The sequence below is a fragment of the Bison bison genome, unplaced genomic scaffold, assembly GCF_000754665.1.
Source record: "Bison bison bison isolate TAMUID 2011002044 unplaced genomic scaffold, Bison_UMD1.0 scf7180017864473, whole genome shotgun sequence".
Lineage (NCBI taxonomy): Eukaryota > Metazoa > Chordata > Mammalia > Artiodactyla > Bovidae > Bison > Bison bison.
Window position 1 is genome coordinate 19,047,172 of NW_011495034.1, and position 21,466 is coordinate 19,068,637.

Here is a 21,466-nt window from a genome sequence, read left to right on the forward strand (position 1 = left end):
GAAAAAAAAAAAAGAGCTACGGAACAAAAGTGTTACCTTGGGGGCTCTTATTCCTTGTTGTACCTCCAAGGCCTTTACAAGTGCCTGATGCAGAGTAGGTGTTCAGCAAATATTTGTCGAATCTTACAAACTTTCAAAGGCAAAAGACTAAATTATGTTCAAGGTCTCTTTCATGCCTAATCTAATGCTAAACGTTTATTAGTTAGAAAACAAAAGATGGTTCAGCTCAAGGGTATTACTATCCAATTTGCAATATTTAGAAACATTCTATTAAAGGCCTTGTGATGAACACAACAGTTTGGCTTTTACCAGGGAGGCAGGATGAGTGCCTACGCGCGCGCGCACACACACACACACTCACACACTTTTTTATATGAGATCTGTATGATTATACTTTCAATGCCCTTTGATTCTCTATCTGCAGCCATTTGACTAAAATGCTAAACTTCCAATTGTATTGGTAAATTAAAATTTCATTTTGAAAAAGGGATTGTAATTTTCCACAGAAGTAAATGTTCTACTTTATCTGAGCCCCCATAAATTTTAAACCACACTATCCTACAATCCACCTTCAATCTAAGTCACAATACAGTTACAAAATATACACCAAACTTGTCAAATCTTAATGGGCTATTAAGATACGCAGATGACAGCACCCTTATGGCAGAAAGTGAAGAGGAACTAAAAAGCCTCTTGATGAAAGTGAAAGTGGAGAGTGAAAAAGTTGGCTTAAAGCTCAACATTCAGAAAACTAAGATCATGCCATCTGGTTCCATCACTTCATGGGAAATAGATGGGGAAACAGTGGAAACAGTGTCAGACTTCTATTTTTGGGGGCTCCAAAATCACTGCAGATTGGTGATTGCAGCCATGAAATTAAAAGACGCTTACTCCTTGGAAGCAAAGTTATGACCAACCTAGATAGCATATTCAAAAGCAGAGACATTACTTTGCCAACAAAGGTCCGTCTAGTCAAGGCTATGGTTTTTCCTGTGGTCATGTATGGATGTTGGACGGTGAAGAAGGCTGAGCACTGAAGAACTGATGCTTTTGAACTGTGGTGTGGGAAGACTCAAGAGTCCCTTGGACTGCAAAGAGATCCAACCAGTCCATTCTAAAGGAGATCAGTCTTGGGTGTTCTTTGGAAGGAATGATGCTAAAGCTGAAACTCCAATACTTTGGCCACCTCATGCGAAGAGCTGACTAATGCATTGGGAAAGACTCTGATGCTGGGAGAGATTGGGGGCAGGAGAAGGGGATGACAGAGGATGAGATGGCTGGATGGCATCACCAACTTGATGGATGTTGAGTTTGAATGAACTCCGGGAGTTGGTGATGGACAGGGAGGCCTGGTGTGCTGCAATTCATGGGGTCCCAAAGAGTCGGACACGACTGAGTGACTAAACTGAACTGAAGGTACAATATTCTACCATCTTGAATTCAAAGTGCTATACTCTGAATTGTATTTTGAGAGAAGCATTACTAAGTGTTAAAACTAGGCAACCTGTTTTCTGGAATGACATTGTGTTTAATAGTAGCTTTTAACATTTGATTCTGACTATATAATAAGCATGGCTTCCTTGGTGGCTCAGTGGTAAAGAATCTGCCTGCAATGCAGGATAAGCAGGTTCAATCCCTGGCTCAGGAAGATACCCTGGAGAAGGAAATGGCAACTCACTCCAGTATTCTTACCTGGGAATCCCATGCACAGAGGAGCCTGGCAGGCTACAGTCTATTGGGTCACAAGAATCGGATGTGATTTAGTGACTAAACAAAATTTTATAAAGTCTAAATATTAAGCTTTCAGAAGCTTGAAATTTCTGAAGATTCAATGAGAATATGTGACATTAACCCAACTAAATAAGGTTATTTTTTGTTTACATTTTAAGATTTTAGATGTTGGTGTCTGGACATTTTACTAGGGTAATAATTAGTATTTGTTCTACCAACATTTTATCCTCACCCACTCCAAGTAGGTAGCCAGGCTTTGCACATCCTTCCCTCAAGGATTTTTTTTTTTCCCAAGGATAGAACCCATTTTCTAAAGTCAACCAATGCTCTTGGTTCTTGGTGCTGCTTCCTGCATCATCCCAGGAGCAGGAAAGGAAACAAGACTCAGAGGGATGAATACTAGTGTGCCTTGGAAGGTTGGACCATAAGCATAGGGGCCACTTGCATCATCTGGTTCTAAGGCCTGTGTGACAGGGAGCCAATTGGATGAATATTCATGGAGTCCATGATGGTAGCTAGTGGTCTCCCCACCTCCACCTTCATTTCAGACTATCATTTATCCTTCCTGGATTCTTATGACTTTGGGGAGGCCCCTACTCCCAATAATGACTGAGACTGAATTCCTTGCCATCTTTATGGGATGGGGGCTCTGATCTGGTTTGATTTAAAGGAAATAAATGTAGCATTTAGATAAACCAGAGTTGTGAGGATTCATTATTTAGATATATTATTGTTTTCATTTTTTTTAATATCCAAAATCCTTCTATATCCATGACCTCATTTGAATTTCACCCTGCCATGAGAAAGGCTGAGTAGTTTTCGTGTTAAGGTTCTGAACAGCCTAGGAAACGAACCTCATCTAATCCAGTAGCCTTCAGTGTTTGCCCACAGAATTCTGTTGGTGTTTTCATTAGCTTGACCAATGTGTTCCACTACTGAATCCAGCAGAGGGGAAAAAATAACCAAGTCAAGTTTGTAGGGGAAAAAAGTAAGCTAATGGGAATATTACAACGTGTAGCTTTTGTTTCATAATTTTTCATAGCTCTATGGTGCCTGCTATAAAATATACAAGTAGTAAAATTTTCAGAAAAACTTCACAATAAGTTTATCAGGTTTGTTCAACCTTTGTTCAAGGCTATGGTTTTATTACACATATTCTCAAGTTCTGAGTTACTATTACAATGATGGAATTAAATTACAAAGTGTTACAGAAGTAGCAAGCATGGTGTCACAGACCATCATGACCTTCAAGCAAATCTGATTAAAAGAAAAAAAAAACAAAAACAAAAACTGAAGTCAATACTCTATGGAAACTGAGACCTCCAATGATATAACACAGTTAGCAAAATTGTATGTCTACTTATAAATCCCAGTCTTCAAGTTCCAAGTCCTTAAACATTGCAGAAAATGACCCTTTCACCTCACAGGAAACTGAATCTGCCTAAGACCACTGCCAACACACAAGGGAGGAATGTGAGCGGAGGGCAACACAGACGTCCCAGGTCTCCAGGTCCCTGCTGTTACGCAAGTTGTCTCTTACCTAATGTAATGGCCCCTGGCCAATGATACTGAAAAAGAATCACGCAGGATTTCTCATGGCACACTATGGTTAGTAGCCACACACAAAAGTCAGAGTCATTCTGTTTTAATTTTTTTATTGAAATGACAATAAAATAAAATAAAAACAGTGAACATTTTAATCAAACTTTAACTTTACAATTATAAAAATATAACCAAAACTTCAGTTTCTTTTATACATTTTTCTATAAACCTAACACCAGAATAATTCTCAAAGCCAAACTATAAATGATTCTTGTACACTATGATGTGAACACAGCAACCAAAGTTTAAGTTTTTAAAGCACTGATCTTTCCCTTAACAGAACATGATACATTTTCCCAACTTAACTCTAGTCTCACAATACAATCCAACACTAAAATACAATTACATCTTAACTGGCTTAATCTAGACTTAGGTTTTAGTTTTCTTTTTCCCCAAAACAAGCTAGATAAATACAATACAAGCTAATATTAAAGTGTGTTTTATGGCTCAAGTCAAATTATAGTATTATGCTTTGCATTATGTATTTAACAAAAGCAAATAGCTTCAAACGAGTCCAGTTTAACCCAAATAATGAGTGATGTAAAACATGTGGAGTAATTATGGGAAGCCGAACCTTACACTTATAAAAGCTGACCCATATCAAAGTCAAAGCCCACTAAGCCTCTTCTGGCAAATGCAATATGCAAAATCTCACGCTCTCGGAAGTGGTCTTACTGAGGGGCATAAACTGTTCCAAACACTATGAATGAGTGAAAACATCAAGTTTGAGGAACTCCAAGGAGGAAAAGGTACTCCAAGCATTTCGTCTCAAGTGACTAAGCAGGTACTTTAAAGAAGAGGCATTAAAAAACTGAAAGCATAAGAGTCACACTATTTAAGGGAATTTTAAGTGAATGACTAGCTGGTTTGCTGAATCTGAGCAACTCCACCTCTCACTTCTGACTAAACATATAAGAAAACAGACTGACTAGTTTGGTTATGTGTGATCCAAATAAAATACTAATTCAACAAAACCCTTAAACATAAAAAAGGAATTACTGCAACACAAAATGCTGTAATAATTACAAGGGAAGACAACAATAAAAAGTAAAAAAATCTTTTAACTGTTGTCAAAAGATGGATTCAAACACAGAATTGTCATTATGCTATTTTAAGTATCATCCACTTATTAAAAAAACCGTAAGTCTTCATCACATAGAAAAAAACACAAATTTCGCTTTTCTTCAAAGGGATGTCAATCCTAAATATGATTTATAACATTTGAGTAAAACTTTATTTTTTTCCCCTCAATCTATTGAATACTTTCCAATGCCATTTAGTAGTTTTATATAGGATATGCACTACTTACTCAGGGAAAAGATCATGACATATATTGTAATTATACAATGCAAAAGAAGGCTTTCATTTACAAACAAACCTGGAAAACAAGGCATTCAAACATATAAGTCATTTAAAACTAGTCAGTATTGATTATGTAAAGAATTGGAATGAACATTTTAAGACTGTTAGTTCTTGAAGAAATGATAAGAACTTACATATCAAAGTGTTAATTAAACAGTACCCTGTACCCTCTTTCTAATGGACTACATCAAATTTGAACTTCCCCAGTTCTATTTTCATCAGGAAACCTAACGAGAGCACTGGGATACAACTATAACAAGTTCAAAAACAAGTTTTAAAATGTGTTTGAATTATGAATTTTAACTCAAAATCAGATCTTATATATTCCAGGTTAGTAACTCCAGCTTACCATTTTTCTCACGTAAGCCCCAAAGTATGGATGACTCAAGCACTTATATTACTGGAAGTAATGATCAAGAAAGGATTTCTAGGTCAAAGCTTGAGTTACAAAAGAACATGAGTGGCCTCGAATCGGATGACATTTCAACTCTAACACTCCTTACTGACAACACTTCAAATCACACCACAAAAAAGTCTGCCTCTCTTCACCTTCCCCAAAGGGCATGAGCTAACACACCTCAAAGTGGTCACCATAGCTTTCCAATTGGAGGCCAGAAACAATTATGGAAGGTAGGCTGGAGACTGAGCCATGTCCATCTCTGCCTTCCCCAATCTTGTAGGATGCATCAGTAAGCTCAACAGTAAAATTACAGTTAGCTAGAAACATGTGAATGTGAAGCAGAACAGCAGAACTGTTACACTTGAAGGAGGGGGACTATCCATAGAAACAGGCTCTTTCAAAGGCGATCCCTGGTCATTTTTGGTCCGGGAGACAGATGCTCACCTATTACTAGGCACAGTTATAGCCACTATTAGATTCACAACCGTGTGAAGGTTTCTTAGGACCTCACCTAGTTGAATGTTTAAAATTGCTCAGTTGCTCTCGGTCTCCTTTTCTCAAGCCTAAATAGGAAGAATATACGATGTATCTTTCACGTCACCCAATATTTAGGAGACTAGCTCTGTCATCAGTACCATAAAGATGCACAACTAACCAAAAGTTCATTTCTATCTATGAAAAACATAACTAGCAATCTATTTTAGTAGCTGCATCTTATAAGACTTCCTTTACATTAAACCTACAATCAACCGTTTATAATAAGGCATACACAATGTACTATTAAGAAATAACAAGGCCAATTCTTTTGCCTTAAGAATTTTTTTTAATTCCCTCAAATTTGATCCTAATTTAACTGTGCTTTTAGGATTCTTAAATTTGGTATTTTTCTCTTAGGCTGACAAAATCTAATTCTGATTATTCCAAAATATTTTTGAAAAGGCTTTATGTCACTTTTTAAAACCAAACTTTCATCTCATTGGCTATAACTCCACATTAATTGAAATAACAAACTTTATAATCCAAGAGTTCAAAACCTAACAGACCCACTTTTAGAAACTTCCTTCACAGATCACCATTTCACCACAGCCATAAAAATAATTAAGACACATAATTTCACAAGAGCACAGATAATGAATACTTCCCTTATTGGGGGGGGGGGGTGTTTAATTGAGCCCTGGACCTCTTTTTATACCAACTCCCAGGTCAATCTTAACAGTTTCCTGTATGGTTAACGTCTGTTGCTTGTGAAATAAGGTCTAGCTACGCTGGTATAAAATGTACTCATCAATAATACACTTGGAGTTCTGCTGTGATATAACTCGTAGAGAGTGTAAAATTGGTATAGCAGTTGCACCTTGGATTCAATCAAGCAAATGCAGTTCCCCAAAGTAACAGACAATCCTCATCACAAAAATCTACAACATGGTCTTGGGAGTATACCCCCAAGAATGGTATCAGAGCAAAGAGTCCCACTTAAGCCTTCGCTTAAGGCTTGACTGACCTTAATCAGCCATTATATCTTAACATTCACCTGTCTAGTTGGGGAAAAGGAATCCTCACCTGTAAGAATTTTACAAGTTTAATGTGAAATTAAAAAACAAAACAACAACAAAAAAACAAATAGAAAGAAGTCCACTTTCTTTAATGTTGTACAAAAAATATTTGTGTAGAACCAAAAGTAAACTAAACAATATCACATTTGTTTACAGCACAATCTAGCTTTTCATATTAACTTTACTATTCAGACAATAGAAAGTAGGTGCTAATTTCAGGACTGGGAAAGAGATAACATCAAAAAAACTTCAGGGACGTTTATTCTACACTGTGTATAGCTGTGCTCACAGAGACGGCTTCTCTTACTTCTCTGCTGTGCAGCAACTCAGTTGTATATAAAATTGAACCTGAATTTTAAAAAGAACAATATCTTTATTAAAAACAATATTATTTACATTTTTTCTACATTAGATAAATTTATCTGGACATTTAAACTCTCCCTTGATATTTTGGGCATTTTCTACATAGACATCCTTTTCTTCCACTTGTCATATCTTACATTCAATGCTGCTGAATACTTATAACTTAAAAAAATTCTAATAGTGTAAGTTTGATTATCCACTTTCCTTGAAGTAAACATTTTTATACCTCATTGTATTCTGACCACCCAGCACAATTACTGTTACCTTACAGTGTTTAAATAAATGAGTAACATGACTCTTTTTTCATATCCCATACTTCAATGTATAACCCATCAACAGACCAAAGCACAGGAACAAAAGATGAAGTCTGACTTCAGTGCCAGAACAGAAAGACCAATTTCACACTTAACACGCTTTCACAGAAGGCCAAGATCACAACTGAAATTGTTTTTAAAGTAACATTTGTTAAGCATTTACCAGGTGCCTGGCATTATTCTGAGCACTTTATTATATGTTATTTCACCTAGTCCTTATAAATCTTTGAAGCTGGGTCTACCACCCCCTTTACAGGTGAAGAAATAGGTATAATGATTTGTTAGAGACCACGCTGCCCGGAAGCAATGATAGTGGAATTCAAATCCACACACAGACTGTAGAATCCATATTATTAACCACTATGTTATTCTGTGAGTCCTATCTGTTACTGACAAGGACCTCAACCAGCATAAGTCAATTTAAAAAACAAAACAACACACATTTCTCATCACTAAATAAATAAATAAACTCCATGTAAAAATTCAGGACTCAATCCTACATGCCCCAACTTGGACCTGAATAGATTTCCCAATGAGTAATGAGAATACTCATTACGACAAGAGATTCAATTCTCCACAGTTTTATATACATAACTCCCATCACATTTATTATACATTGTCGACTACGATTTTACCATCTCTTCTTTTATGATGATTTCAAACTTACCTGTAGAAAATACCAGATTTGGAAAAGAACAGAAGCACCAATACCAGAATGTCATGCTACAACTTAAGGTCTGAGGACACAGTCATCTTTGGCTTAATCTACATAAGACCTAGGGATCCATCTACTGTCTTAGTGTCCTTGAAGACCAAAATTTATGAACTATCCCTCCTCAAGTGGCTTGAATTATTTTAAATCCACCAGTTTAGATGAAGCAAACACAAAAAGCCCAACTTTCCATACCTGCTCAAAAGCTGGGGGAGACTAGAAATGATGGGTCCATATCCAGGTGCATTGTCATACAGTTCAAATAGCGGTGCAGCTACCAGCTTGTAATTTTTAGGGACTGCAAACAAGGCTAAAACAAAAACAGTGTTTACTGGCTAAAATAAAAACAGTATTCATTTTCTATACTTCCTCGTATAATCACTGCTTCTGCTTCACTAGTAATCACCAATTTTACATTTGAGAAACTTCTGAGGAAAAAAATAATTCTCATTAACACATTTTGATTGTGTCTTTTAAGAGAAGGTCAGTCACAGCTTTGAAATGGACTCTAAAGAAATCCATGCTGTTAACAACCAAGAGCACCTTATGAGTGCTGGCTCTGGGAGAAAGGAGAAGAGACTCTTGATATTCTAATTTATTTTGAATTCCATTTTAAAAGTACCAAAAATCAGAGTAATTAGTTGTTAATGTGCACAACAGAGCTAAAGACTCTATTATAAAAAAATCAATTCATCTGTCTCCTAAAATTTTATCACAATGTGAAATTAATACCAGCAGCTAAAGTTATTAAAAATACTATAACCTGATATTTTTGGCTCCAGTTATTTACTCTTCCCTGGTAACATAACTGGCATATCCAAGAAAAACTAGGTAATTGTGGATAAAAATGGTATGCGTTTTTAGTTTTACAATAAATTCCCAAATTCAAGTAACTTGAGGAAAAACCACAAATAGAGGTATCCTTGAAATTACACTATAGAAGTTTTTAGATGGCTGCCTTCAAAAACAAAGTAACTTACCTTTCTCTTGAAGCTGAACCAGAAACAACTTCTTATGTTCCTTAGGTTTTGTAATATGTGCAGGAATATATGGATACTAAAATAATAAGAGAATAATTTGTAGTTGCCAAGCCATCCCTGACACCTCCCATGCCTCCACTGACCAACTTCTCCCATTTCAGACTTTAAGCTCAAGTATCAGGCCTGAAGACCAACTTCTTTATAACCCCAATAGAATTTGAACGTGTACACCATGGCTTCATCTATTTATTACGTGTTTATCCCCTAATACAGTGTAAACTCCCTGAAGAAGAACCCTTTCTAGTTTTCCCTTTACCTAACAGATCTGGTACCTAACAGATGAACTAATAAATATATGCTTTAATAAATATAAAATATCAAGCAGTAAATGATTCAGTCACAGAAACAATTATAGGTTGACAAGTTTAAACACAATGAAGTCTGACATAAATATTTATAATAAAAGTTGTCTTTTAAAAACATATCATTACAAATTTAAATTTGCTAGAATCCTGATGCAGACCATGTTTACTAAATAAAAAGTTTAAATACAATAAGGTGCTCGACAGGAAATTTCTCCCCACAATTGCCACACCCCCCACATGTGACAATGCTGCAAGAACACTGGATGAGCGGTCTCTGTCAGCTGAACAAAGTCAAATTGTTTGTGAAAATGGAGAAAATATTTTGAAGAATGCAAAGGAAAAAGAGAAGTACAGAGGGAAGGTTGCTACCTGAGAATGAAGAATTTTACACAAAGAATTCTAAAAGCCTAAGATAAGCTTTCTTCTGCTGCTGCTGTGCACACATAATGAAACCTCTCCTGCATCTCCCCATAATATATTCAGAGAAGCCTACTTTCCTTTTTGAAGTATTTGAGGGCAGGGGAATTTAAAAAGTGCTAAAAACAGGCATAATGGGAAAGGAGGATAAAAACAGAGGCTGCCTAAAGGAGGTTATCAGCATTCCCATTTCTGTAAGAAACTTGTGCAGAGACTAAGTATCCTTCCCAGAATGATACAGTTAAGCAATGATGCCAGGATTCAGTTGAGTCTGTCCAACTCTTACCTAACTGGAAAAGCCTATTCCCACTGTGCCATCCCAATGGGACCTAAACAGTCCTCCGACTACAGTAATCCCTAGGGTATAATGAATCAAGACAGCTAGCTATCTCAGGCTTTGGAGGTACCATACATGATCATGAAAACCATGCACACTGGCATCAGAGAGATCCAATGAGGAGAGCGTGCTTCAAAACAACAAAAGGGTGGACAGCAGGGATGGAGCAGTCAAAAGGAATAGGACTGCTGAAGTATGACCATGAGCTAATTGGTGGGGGTGAGTGACAGCTAATGGGATTTGTTCACTTTTACTATGCTATTTTTGTACATATTTGAAATTTTCCTTTAAAAGAAAAAATGCTTGGCTTTTATTTTTTAATTTAAATTAATGAGAGAAAAAAGGAAATCTCAAGTCAAATTCTCTTACAAACTTTTTAAATGGCTAGAATTAAATCAGTTTCCTACTTCCCCAAATGTCCAGCAAATATAACTGAACACTGACCTGAGGAGGCTCAAAATTTGGTCTCCACCAGTTGCCAATGCAGTCATCGATAACCCAGTCTTGCAGGACTCCATCTTGACGACCCAATATCTGTCAAAAAGAAATGATAGAGCCGGTAAACTAAATATACATACCAATGAATATCCTTCTTCAGTGAAGAAGGTATTTTGCACAGCACTCCTAATAGAGATGAATAGCTAATATGCTCCCATATAAATTTCCTTTCTACAATTTATCTGTGTCATTCTGCCCAAGACATAAACTATTAGTTCAAAACTGGCAAGCTAGCATCAACATAATGATGGAGGACCAACCCATCTGTTCTATGCCTTGGCACTGAAAATCAAAGATTAATTACCTATATCAACCAACGGCATAGAACAGTTTTCTAGAATCAACTATAGCTTTTTTAAACCACCCACCTAACCAAGCTATAGAAATAAGTATGCAAAATTCAGTTTTCATTTCCATAAATCTGTATAAGATTAAACGTAACTTAATCAGAGTTATGCTCTACACATTTTAATTAGCCAAAAATGGTTTTACAAAGTTCATGATGAGAAAAAGCAGTTAACTGTCCCATTTTACCATTCCCACTGGCTACAACTTTCAACTCTTAGCCATTTCCCCCCCTGATATTTGCCTCGTTTTTAAAAGCATTCTTCTTGTTTTTAAATAAGCTGTTTATCTCAGTTTTAGGTTTACAGAAAAGTTGAAGCCTAGAACTAAGGAAGCCCTAGAACTCCAGCTGTGAATCAGAGCTGAGAGCATCTACAGATTGAAGAGACTTCCCAAATGTCCCACAGCCAGTTTTCCTACTATTAATATCTTACATTAAGATAGCGTATTTGTCACAACCAAGGAACCAACACTGATAACCTTATTATTAACCGAAGTGCATATTTTCATCAGATAACCTTCATTTTTACCTAATGTCTTTTTTTCAGTTCCAGAATCCCACCCAGGATATTACACTATATTTGCATTTCTCCTCAGGCTTCTCTAAGACTGACAGTTTCTCAGACTTTCCTTATTTTTGATAACCTTCACAGTTTCGAGGAGTAGGAGTTAGGTATTTTGTTTTCTAGAATGCCCCCTATTAGACCGAGATTTCAGATTTCAGGGAATTGGGGAAGGAAAATCACAGAGGTAAAGTTTCATTCTCATCACATCATTGCAAGGGGGTACATTCCATTAACATGATTTATCATTGATATTAAATATTAACCTTGATCACCTGGCTGAGGTAGTATCTGTCAAGCTCTCTACTATACTTTTTAATAGTTACATTTTTAATATTCTTTTATGACCATTTCTTGATTGCTTTTCATTTTTAAAAACCTTTAAAAAAATTTAACACCCTCTACTGTGGAACAAGAATTTAGATCTTAAAACCATATTCCTCACTCATACTTTCTCTTCTACCATGCTCCCATTGTCGGTATTTAAATCAACATTCAGTATTTAATATGACTTGGTGAATCAGCAGAGCATTTATTAAACTATAATTACACACCCCTATTTGAACAACTATCCTTTCCTTCAGAGACAATACTCATTTCATTCACTATCACTAATTCATTCCCCACATTCTCCACAAGAGTTTAAATTTCTTCTCAATTCAAATATTATTCTATTTTCCTAAGAGACATTTTTCTATCATCCTGCTTCAATCTGTAGCTGCTCTCAGCCCTGATTCACAGCTGGAATTCTAGGGCTTCCCTTGTTTTCTCTCCTGTGTTATTAGATCCTCTCTATATTCTTAACCCTGTCCCTTCTTTCTTTCTTCATTCTTTCATTTTAGTGGTGAATATCCTCCATCCACTAGCTTCCTAAAAAAAGGTATAAAAGACATCACCTTTATAGAAACTCTGCTGGGCTGGAAATAACTTTATCTGCACACTTGACTTATAGTTTGATTAGATAAAAAAGTCTCAGATGGACACTACGTACTTTCAGATTTATGAAGGTATGCTCCATGACTTAACTTCTGGTATCGTTTCTGGGAGGCTGATGCCATTTCTGACTTTAATGTTTTTGCATTTAACCCAGGTCTACCCATTCCTTGTCCCCAACTTTGGAAACTTTCAGGATTTTTCTCTTTACCCTTTTTCTAGAGAGAAGGCCAGTAGGTCTTTTCAATCTGAAAACTAATGATTAGGTTTGGGAAACTTTCTTGAATTATTGTTTTGCTAATTCCTTTTCCTCTGTTTTATTTATCCAGGTTAGATTTTATTTTTTAATTGAATTATAGTTGCTTAACAATGTTTCAGGTGTACAGCAACATGATTCAGTTATACATATACATATACATATATATATATATAGCCTTTTTCAGATTCTTTTCCATTATAGGTTATTACAAGATACTGAATATAGCTTTCTGTGCTATACAGTAGGTCCTTATTGTTTCTACAGTTTATACTGATCCTTTTCTCTTACCTATGTTCTTTTTGTTCTACTTTCTGATAGATTTCAACTCAATTTTTTAACTCATTACTCAATTTTTAATTCTGCCTTTAAAAAAAAATTACTCATGAGTCCTTTTTTGTTGGCTATATAGTCTTTTCTAATGGCACACTGTTCTACAGATACAATGTCTCCTTTTATCATATCAATAATACTAATTATAATTCTACTGATAACTGAATTTTCTGTTTCTGCTAAGTTCCCTTTGCTTCTTTTGCTCTTTCCTGTTTAGAAGTTTCCCCAAAAGCCTGGTGATACTGGATACCTGCTCGCAATTAAGGGTAAAATAAGCTGCCTAACTGACAACTCTGTGTACATGAGTGACAAGGCTACCCTAGTTCTTTGGGGAGATTCCCAAATATTATCTATCATCAAAGTATTCTTTGGAACTCTCCATTTTCTCCAGGGCGGTGGGGAAACCCTCTAATTTTCAACCTGGGGTATATAAACTAGCTGTTAACACTATCAGCCTAGTAGAAGTCTCACTATCCAGGCTGTAACTTCACTTATTCTCCCCACCTCCTTAACTTTTTCATTGCTTAGTGTTTTCCAATTCAATCTCTACCAAGAATTAATCAGCAGCAGTCTTTGCCTAAAAGTAAAGTAGGGAAGATGATCTAGGTACATCAATAATCCTATGCAGACTGCCAGTCAATTCAGCTTTCAGTCCATGCACACCCCCTCTTTCACAAGTACCCCCAATTCCTAAGCTTTTCTGATGTTCTAGAGTGCTGGGTCCTTGACTGCCCTTCTGGGAGACTGAGGTTTTGGCTAAGTCGATTATGATTCGCTCATCTGCCTTCTACCTTCAAACACTTTTTCCTTGTTACCGTCTCATTTTACAATCCATCAACCTACTGGACTTTTATCTTTCTAAAACCCCTTTAATGTTTTTTGGTGGAGTTATAAGAAAAAGCTGAGGTAAGCAGGTAGGTTCAATCTACCGTATATAAATGAAAGTTCAAACACAGCACAAAATTTAAGACTAACACTGCATTTTAGAAATACTAAAAAACAAGTCAAAGTGGAAGAAATACAGGTTTTAGTTTTGTCTCCTTTCTGTATTTGCCAAGGATTTTGCACAGAATATGTACTAGTTTTGTAACTAAGGGGGGTTGCATGCTAAGAAAGAAAACTATTTATTAATGAAACAGCCTACAATCTCAAAAACCTCCGGAATCTATATGCATCTAGCCCCAAGTCTTTACAGACAGACATTAGAACAGCTTCTAAAAAGTAGCACAACCTGGGCAAAGCCTAAAAGGTATGTGCAAAAATGAAAATAGGTATGTAACAGGAATCATTCTCCTGTAAAAATTCCAACACCTACTCTGGAATAAAATTACCTGCATTCAAATCTCCAACTTCACCACACACTAGCTGTAAAATATCAAGGAAGCTACTTGCACTTTCTGTGCCCTAATTTATCAGTAAAACAGGATTAACAGCACCCACTTCCTAATGCTATTATGATGTTTAAACAAATTATTGCATGTAAAGCACTTAGAACACTGCTTAGCAATCAATACTCAGTAAATGTTGTTTTATTAACCATTATTGCTACATCAACTATTTCAATGGAAAATAATGCTATGACAAAGTATAAGTTCAACTTACAGAAAATAAACATTGTACTAACACTCTAAGATTTATGTTTTATTTACAGAAAACTAAATATTTAAAATAAACTCATCCTTTTCAAGGCATAAAAAAATCTGACTATGCATTAAGTTGACGGTATTTAGATGAGCATTAATGAAATCATCAAAGTGGTTAAACAGAAAAATACCTCTGTCATTAAGCGTTTTAGTCCTTCAACTTCATCTTCTCCTGGATTAAGCTCACCACCAGGTCTGTATAAAGGTTAAAATTTCAGCTTTCAACTTGTATTAACAATTTTGGTTAACAGGAAAAACACAATAATTACTACTTCTATCAAGTAACTTCGTAACACATTTCGGTGTCATGTAAGGCAATTAAAGCAAACAAATGTCAAATGGAGGGGGAAGAATGTGCTAGAAAACGGAATTCATGTCCATTCACGAGATTCACAGTAGACAAACCCTAGTCTTAAAATATGTATCACAACATAAACATCACATAGTTGCTGGAAACCAGTACATCCCGATTTTTTCTCTCTGGAAGTTATCTAGTGATAATGGAGTCTAGAAATGCTGAGAGAGCAGTGGACCCACATTCTCTAGATCTGAAGAATGCAGCATTTTTTAAGAATTCCAAACTAAGTATATGAGAACACTCTTTTTGGTATAATCTAGTCAAACAGTTGTGGACTAAACATACTGAGAGATTTATAAACTTAAATGAGAAAACTAAACAATCATCTATAAAAATGTAAAGCATTTTAAGAATAGGAAACACTATTGATCCTAAGCAAGAAATAAAATCAATTGTTCTCAGTAATGCTACAAAGACATCTAGAAATTGAACTTGGACTCGTTTGTTTCATAGGGCTTCTCTCAAGCTCAGTCATTAGCATCAACAATACACAGAAACATGAAGATTTCTAGTTAGGCCATTCTAGTTAGACCATAGTTCATAAATGAACACTGCAATGGAGGAAAAAAAATGCTTTTGAGTTTCTCTTCCAAGACTCCAATAACAGCCGTGTTTGTTGAGACAAATGACTAAAAGCTAAAGCTGTATTTTAAAGCTGCATAAAACAGCCATCTTATTCAAAGTTGTTCATTTCCAATGACACTTACAATTTGAAGAACGTTGTTCCCAGCTGTAGCAGTAACACATGGGGTAGCCGGTGCTCATGGACAATCAAAACCCCTTCTACAGTCCTCCTCATGCCAATTTTATCAAATTCCTCCCTCATGCGCTGAAATCTGGCTGCAACAGAGCTGTCCTTCTCATAGAGGGGTTCTTTTGTACCAAAAGTGTAATTGGTAAGAGGGTACCTGTGATCCAAAGACAGATATCTGAGAACTGTAGACAATAAATTACTAGGACAGACACCAATCATAGAAAAGAAACCTTGGTAAAAAGTGTATATATATATTGCACTTAGAGACAAAGAATTTGAAAAAAGTTAAACAACTAGTTAATAAGACAGCAGAGAAGGAAATGGCAACCCACTCGTGTTCTTGCCTGGAGAATCCCAGGGACGGGGGAGCCTGGTGGGCTGCCGTCTCTGGGGTCACAGAGAGTCGGTCACGACTGAAGTGACTTAGCAGCAGCAGCAGCAGAGATTAGAATCTAGCTCTCTGGACTCTAAAGCCAGAGTTTTCATTAGCTCAATGCTGTTACTTCCTACTTGTACTCTCAAGTATAGATGAAGGGAAGTGAAGTTGCGTCCGACTCTTTGCGACCCCGTAGACTGTAGCCTACCAGGCTCCTCTGTCCATGGGATTTCCAGGCAGTAGTACTGGAGTGGATTGCCATTTCCTTCTCCAGGGGATCTTTCCAACCCAGGGTTCAAACCCGGGTCTTCCACATTGTAGACAGATGCTTTACCGCTTGAGCCACCAGAGAAGTCGAGGTCAAGTATAGATGACAATATCCTTAAAGCTCTTAAATGCATAGAGGAGTGGCTATCTGAATAACTGGCTGCTGCTGCTAAGTCGCTTCAGTCGTGTCCAACTCTGTGTGACCCCATAGATGGCAGCCCACCAGGCTCCCCCATCCCTGGGATTCTCCAGGCAAGAACACTGGAGCAGGTTGCTATTTCCTTCTCCAATGCATGAAAGTGAAAAGTAAAATTGAAGTCGCTCAGTCGTGTCCGACTCTTCATGATCCCATGGACTGCAGCCCACTAGGCTCCTCCATCCATGGGATTTTCCAAGCAAGAGTACTGGAGTGGGGTGCTATTGCCTTCTTCGAGAAACTGGCAATCCTCTGGTATTAGATGCTAACATTGTCAACCTGGCTAATGTGCCCTTGGGCTCCTCTACCAATCTAATCATAAATTCTATTAATTATGGGTGCTGATGCCTGATGTCTTTTTCTACAAACTGAGTCACCACTTTCCATCATCTCCTCATTTATTTTCTATTTGTCCCGTCAACTATTGTCAGAGTTTTCTGGTACCTTTCTTCAGATGAGCTTTTCTTTCCCTTATAAGATGTTGAGCCTTCTGCATTTCTTCTATTCAGTATCTTTATTCTTCCTTTCTCTTCATTTGAATCTTTTGCTGACTAGATGTAATTATAAACATTCTCTACTTCTTTAGCAAGAATTCAAAATACAACATATTGAAAAGTTTTCTTCTTGCCTAGTAAATATTTTTTCCTTAAAAATAGTTTAAAAACTCATTTCATCACAGGTACCACCTTGCAACCCTTTGATCGTAAGACTTACAGAAAGCAGCCTTTGATTATAAACCTTTGGGTAAGAATGCTTTGGCCACACTTGCCTGTCCCCAGCATATCTTGTCTACCAAAACACCTTGTGTTAGAAGTCAACAACTACATAACTAATCCACTAAGCTATTCTTAGAAGGGGAACAAATCAAGGTTGCCAAAATGTAAAAAAAAAAAATTTAATCCCAGAAGCCAAATTCCAGGCCTAAGTGAAGCAGCGCTAAAGTAACTAAAATAAACTATTTCCAAGGTGCTCTAAAGATTTTAGGACCTTCCCCAGTAGACTCAATTCTAAATCTAACACCTTCATCATGAGTAGCAACAACCCCACATAGCACTTTGTGCCCTGCAATTAAAAAAAAAAAAAAAAGCTTTGTATACATTAACATTCAGTTCTCATCACCTGAATTAGAATTAAAGATAGCTCTAATACATCTCGATTGCAAACCCAGCTCTCATATCAAAAGATGCCATTAAGATGAAATATAAGACTGTTCAGCTGTGAAGTCAGTGCCAGCCCAGACACATCTGTAGTACTCCCATCCTACTGTGAGCTTTGTAAAGCAGGGACTACACCTGACTTCCTCACCACTGTCTAAGCAGCATTAATCCTAGTGCCTGCTACAAACTAAGCATTCATGCAATATTTCCTCATAAAATATACTGGAGGAGAGATAACTTATTTTCAATTTAGGCCATTACTCAACCAGGTGAACTGAATTCACAACAATTCTTTCTGAATACTGTGATTATACAGGAGAGGCAAAGTACTGCGAATCCATTAACTCATAACTTTAATGGAGCAAAAATTGAAACATTTCCACCAAGTTAGTTCAGAGAAGGCAATGGCACCCCACTCCAGTACTCTTGCCTGGGAAATCCCATGGATGGAGGAGCCTGGAAGGCTGCAGTCCATGGGGTCTCTGAGGGTCGGACACGACTGAGCGACTTCACTTTCACTTTTCACTTTCATGCATTCGAGAAGGAAATAGCAACCCACTCCAGTGTTCTTGCCTGGAGAGTCCCAGGGACCGGGGAGCCTGGTGGGTTGCCGTCTACGGGGTCGCAGAGAGTCAGATACGACTGAAGTGACTTAGCAGTAGCAGTAGCAGTTCAACATAATGGCTTGATGCAAAACGATCGAATAATCAAGGTAAAGTAAGGTAAAACTGTGAGCACTAACAATAGTAACCAATGAAAGTAATACAGAAGCTGTGCTTTCACATTTAAAACAAAAACATTTAGCCTTTTCCGTTTCATGGGAATACTATGAGGATTTTTCTAAAGATGTGATGTGAAATTAAAATGCTATTATGTTAGTGTAATAGCTAGAGATATTAACTTGTATGTGTATGCTCAGTCGCTCAGTCATATCCAACTCTTTGCCACCCCATGGACCACAGCCCAACAGGCTCCCCTGTCCATGGGATTTTCAAGGCAAGAATACTGGAGGGGTTGCCACTTCCTCCTCCAGGTGATCTTCCTGACCCAGGGATCAAAATGGTGTCTCCTGTTCTGCCCTGGCTGGTGGATTCCCTACCGCTAGTGCCACCTGGGAAGTCTGTTAATATATATAGTATCTACTACTTGTATGAAGTTAAATGAAGTCCCTTTGTCGTGTCCGACTCTTTGCCACCCCATGAACTGTAGCCTACCAGGCTCCTCTGTCCGTGGGATTCTCCGGGCAAGAATACGGAGTAGTTTGCCATATCCTTCTCCAGGGGATCTTCCCAACCCAAGGACTGAAACTAGTTCTCCCGCACTGCGGGAAGACTTTTACTGTTTGAGCCACTGCTGCTGCTGCTAAGGCGCTTCAGTCGTGTCCAACTCTGTGCGACCCAATAGACAGCAGCCCACCAGGCTCCCCCGTCCCTGGGATTCTCTAGGCAAGAACACTGGAGTGGGTTGCCATTTCCTTCTCCAATGCATGAAAGTGAAAAGTGAAAGTGAAGTCGCTCAGTCGTGTCCGACTCTTAGCGACCCCACGGACTGCAGCCTACCAGGCTCCTCCATCCATGGGATTTTCCAGGCAAGAGTACTGGAGTGGGGTGCCATCGCCTTCTCTGGTCTGAGCCACTAGGGAATTCCTATTATTTGTATGCTTGTATAGTTCCAGATTTCATAAACCCAACATTTTTATTACCTGAATTTCCATCACCTGTTCTGTCAAATAAAACAAAACCATCTTTTCAATTCAAATCCCTTTTGAGCAAATTTCATTTGTTTGAAGATAAAGTAGAGAAACACCTAATGTTCCCTACCAAAACACCAGTATCAGTAAATCCTTGCATCCTTTAAATACTGACCAACGTAAACTGCTCATTTTCCTCCATTAGCTTGGCACCATGGTGCCTCTCAAACTCTCAGAAATGATTTTTTTTTTTAAAGAAAAAGCATACTGATAAATTTCTTGAGCAAGACATACCCCAAATTTCAATTCCCTGCCACAGATTACTTCTGAGAGTGGCTTCGAAATGCAATGGCTTTAAGCGCTTAAACAATAAGATGTTAAAAGTAAAATGCAGCCCACAATGGGTTCTCTGGACTACATTTTGGTCCTCTCCAAGGACAAAAAAGGCTTCCCAGGTGGCTCAGTGGTAAAGAATCCGCCTGCCTGGCAAGAGACGCGGGTTCGATCCCTGGGTCGGGAAGATCCTCCGGAGAATTGCAACCCACTCTAGTATTCTGGCGTGGAAAATCCCATGGACAGAGGAGCCTGGACGTCTGCAGTCCCTGGGACGCCGAAGAGTCAGACACGTCTTAGAGCCTGAACTACCACCTCCAAGGTCTGAAAGCCCATCTACAGTGAAAGCCCCAGCCCCCTCCCAAGCTGGGGCCTCCTGGCAGCTCGGATGCTGTCGCTGCGGCGGCGAAAACATGTAACGGAACATGGGGGAAGTCAGACAGCCCTAAGCAGATGAATAAAAGTCAGACAGCCCTAAGCAGATAAATAAAATGTATTCAGGAGCCCACACTCAATAAAGCAACAGAGGAAAAGACTAAGCCTGCGCATTATAGCTAGATCTCGAAAGCTTACTATTAAAGCAAAGCCTAAACGGCAAAAACGATATACTACGTTATACTGCTGCTGCTGCTAAGTCGCTTCAGTCGTGTCTGACTCTGTGCGACCCCATAGACGGCAGCCCACCAGGCTTCCCCATCCCTGGGATTCTCCAGGCAAGAATACTGGAGTGGCTTGCCATTTCCTTCTCCAGTGCATGAAAGTAAAAAGTGAAAGTGAAGTCGCTCAGTCATGTCCGACTCTTAGCGACCCCATGGACTACAGCCTACCAGGCTCCTCCATCCATGGATTTTCAGGCAAGAGTACTGGAGTGGGGTGCCATTGCCTTCTCCTACGTTACACTACTCACAACAAATAAAAACACACAAAATGCCATATACGCGCCGTTAAAGGATAAACACCACGGTTTGCGGCTGATTATCTCCACAGACGTGGGGAAAGAATGAGTTCAAAGCATTTTCTACATTGAATGCAGGGACATGGAAACAAGCCATCTTTCCAGGAAAGGGAAAACCCTCTCAAGTAGGGCTCTAGTCTGTGGCGCTGGAAGGTGAGGAAGGGAAGGCCGCTCCAGAAGACTGGAGTCTTTAGGGGCGCTCACGACCAAGGGGATGCAGACAGAACCGCGCGCGAGGAACAGGCCGCACTTACAGGTTGATGGTGCGCTCCAGGGTGAGGGGCTTGGTCTGCTGGATATACTTGTTGCCGAACTGGGTGACTCCCCGGGGCCAGCCGGTCTGCGAGCGATTGGGCGGCACCACGGACATGCTGGAGAGCTCGGGCACTAGCAGCGAGCGGAAAACGGGAGGCAGGGAGACTTTCCCTGTGTGAGCAGCGGTTGTCTGCGTCCCAGTCAGCAGCCGCCGGCGGCCATTAACAAGAGAACGCCGAAGGAGGCATACGGACGCCGGAAGTGCACCCGGAGCCTCTGGCGGCAGGAAGTAGAAAGGCGGTGTCCTATCCCCGAACGATCCAATCACTGCTGGGATGGCTGCAGTATCTGGGGCTCCCATTGGTAAATCAGGTACTGGTTCCACCTTCCTCTACCTCGGTGCTTTCTATTGGGTAGC

General features: G+C 38.6%; 1 protein-coding gene across 1 annotated transcript; it reads right to left on the minus strand.

Moving 5' to 3' along the window:
* Positions 1-3,369: 3,369 nt before the first annotated feature.
* On the minus strand, positions 3,370-21,312 carry NUDT21 (nudix (nucleoside diphosphate linked moiety X)-type motif 21). Its single transcript, XM_010861918.1, has 7 exons — positions 21,048-21,312; positions 15,773-15,973; positions 14,839-14,902; positions 10,581-10,670; positions 9,018-9,093; positions 8,233-8,347; positions 3,370-6,996 (listed from the first exon to the last, which is right to left on the minus strand). The coding sequence occupies exons 1-7, from the start codon at positions 21,161-21,163 to the stop codon at positions 6,975-6,977; spliced, it is 684 nt and encodes a 227-aa protein (XP_010860220.1). The 5' UTR covers positions 21,164-21,312; the 3' UTR covers positions 3,370-6,974.
* Positions 21,313-21,466: the final 154 nt, after the last annotated feature.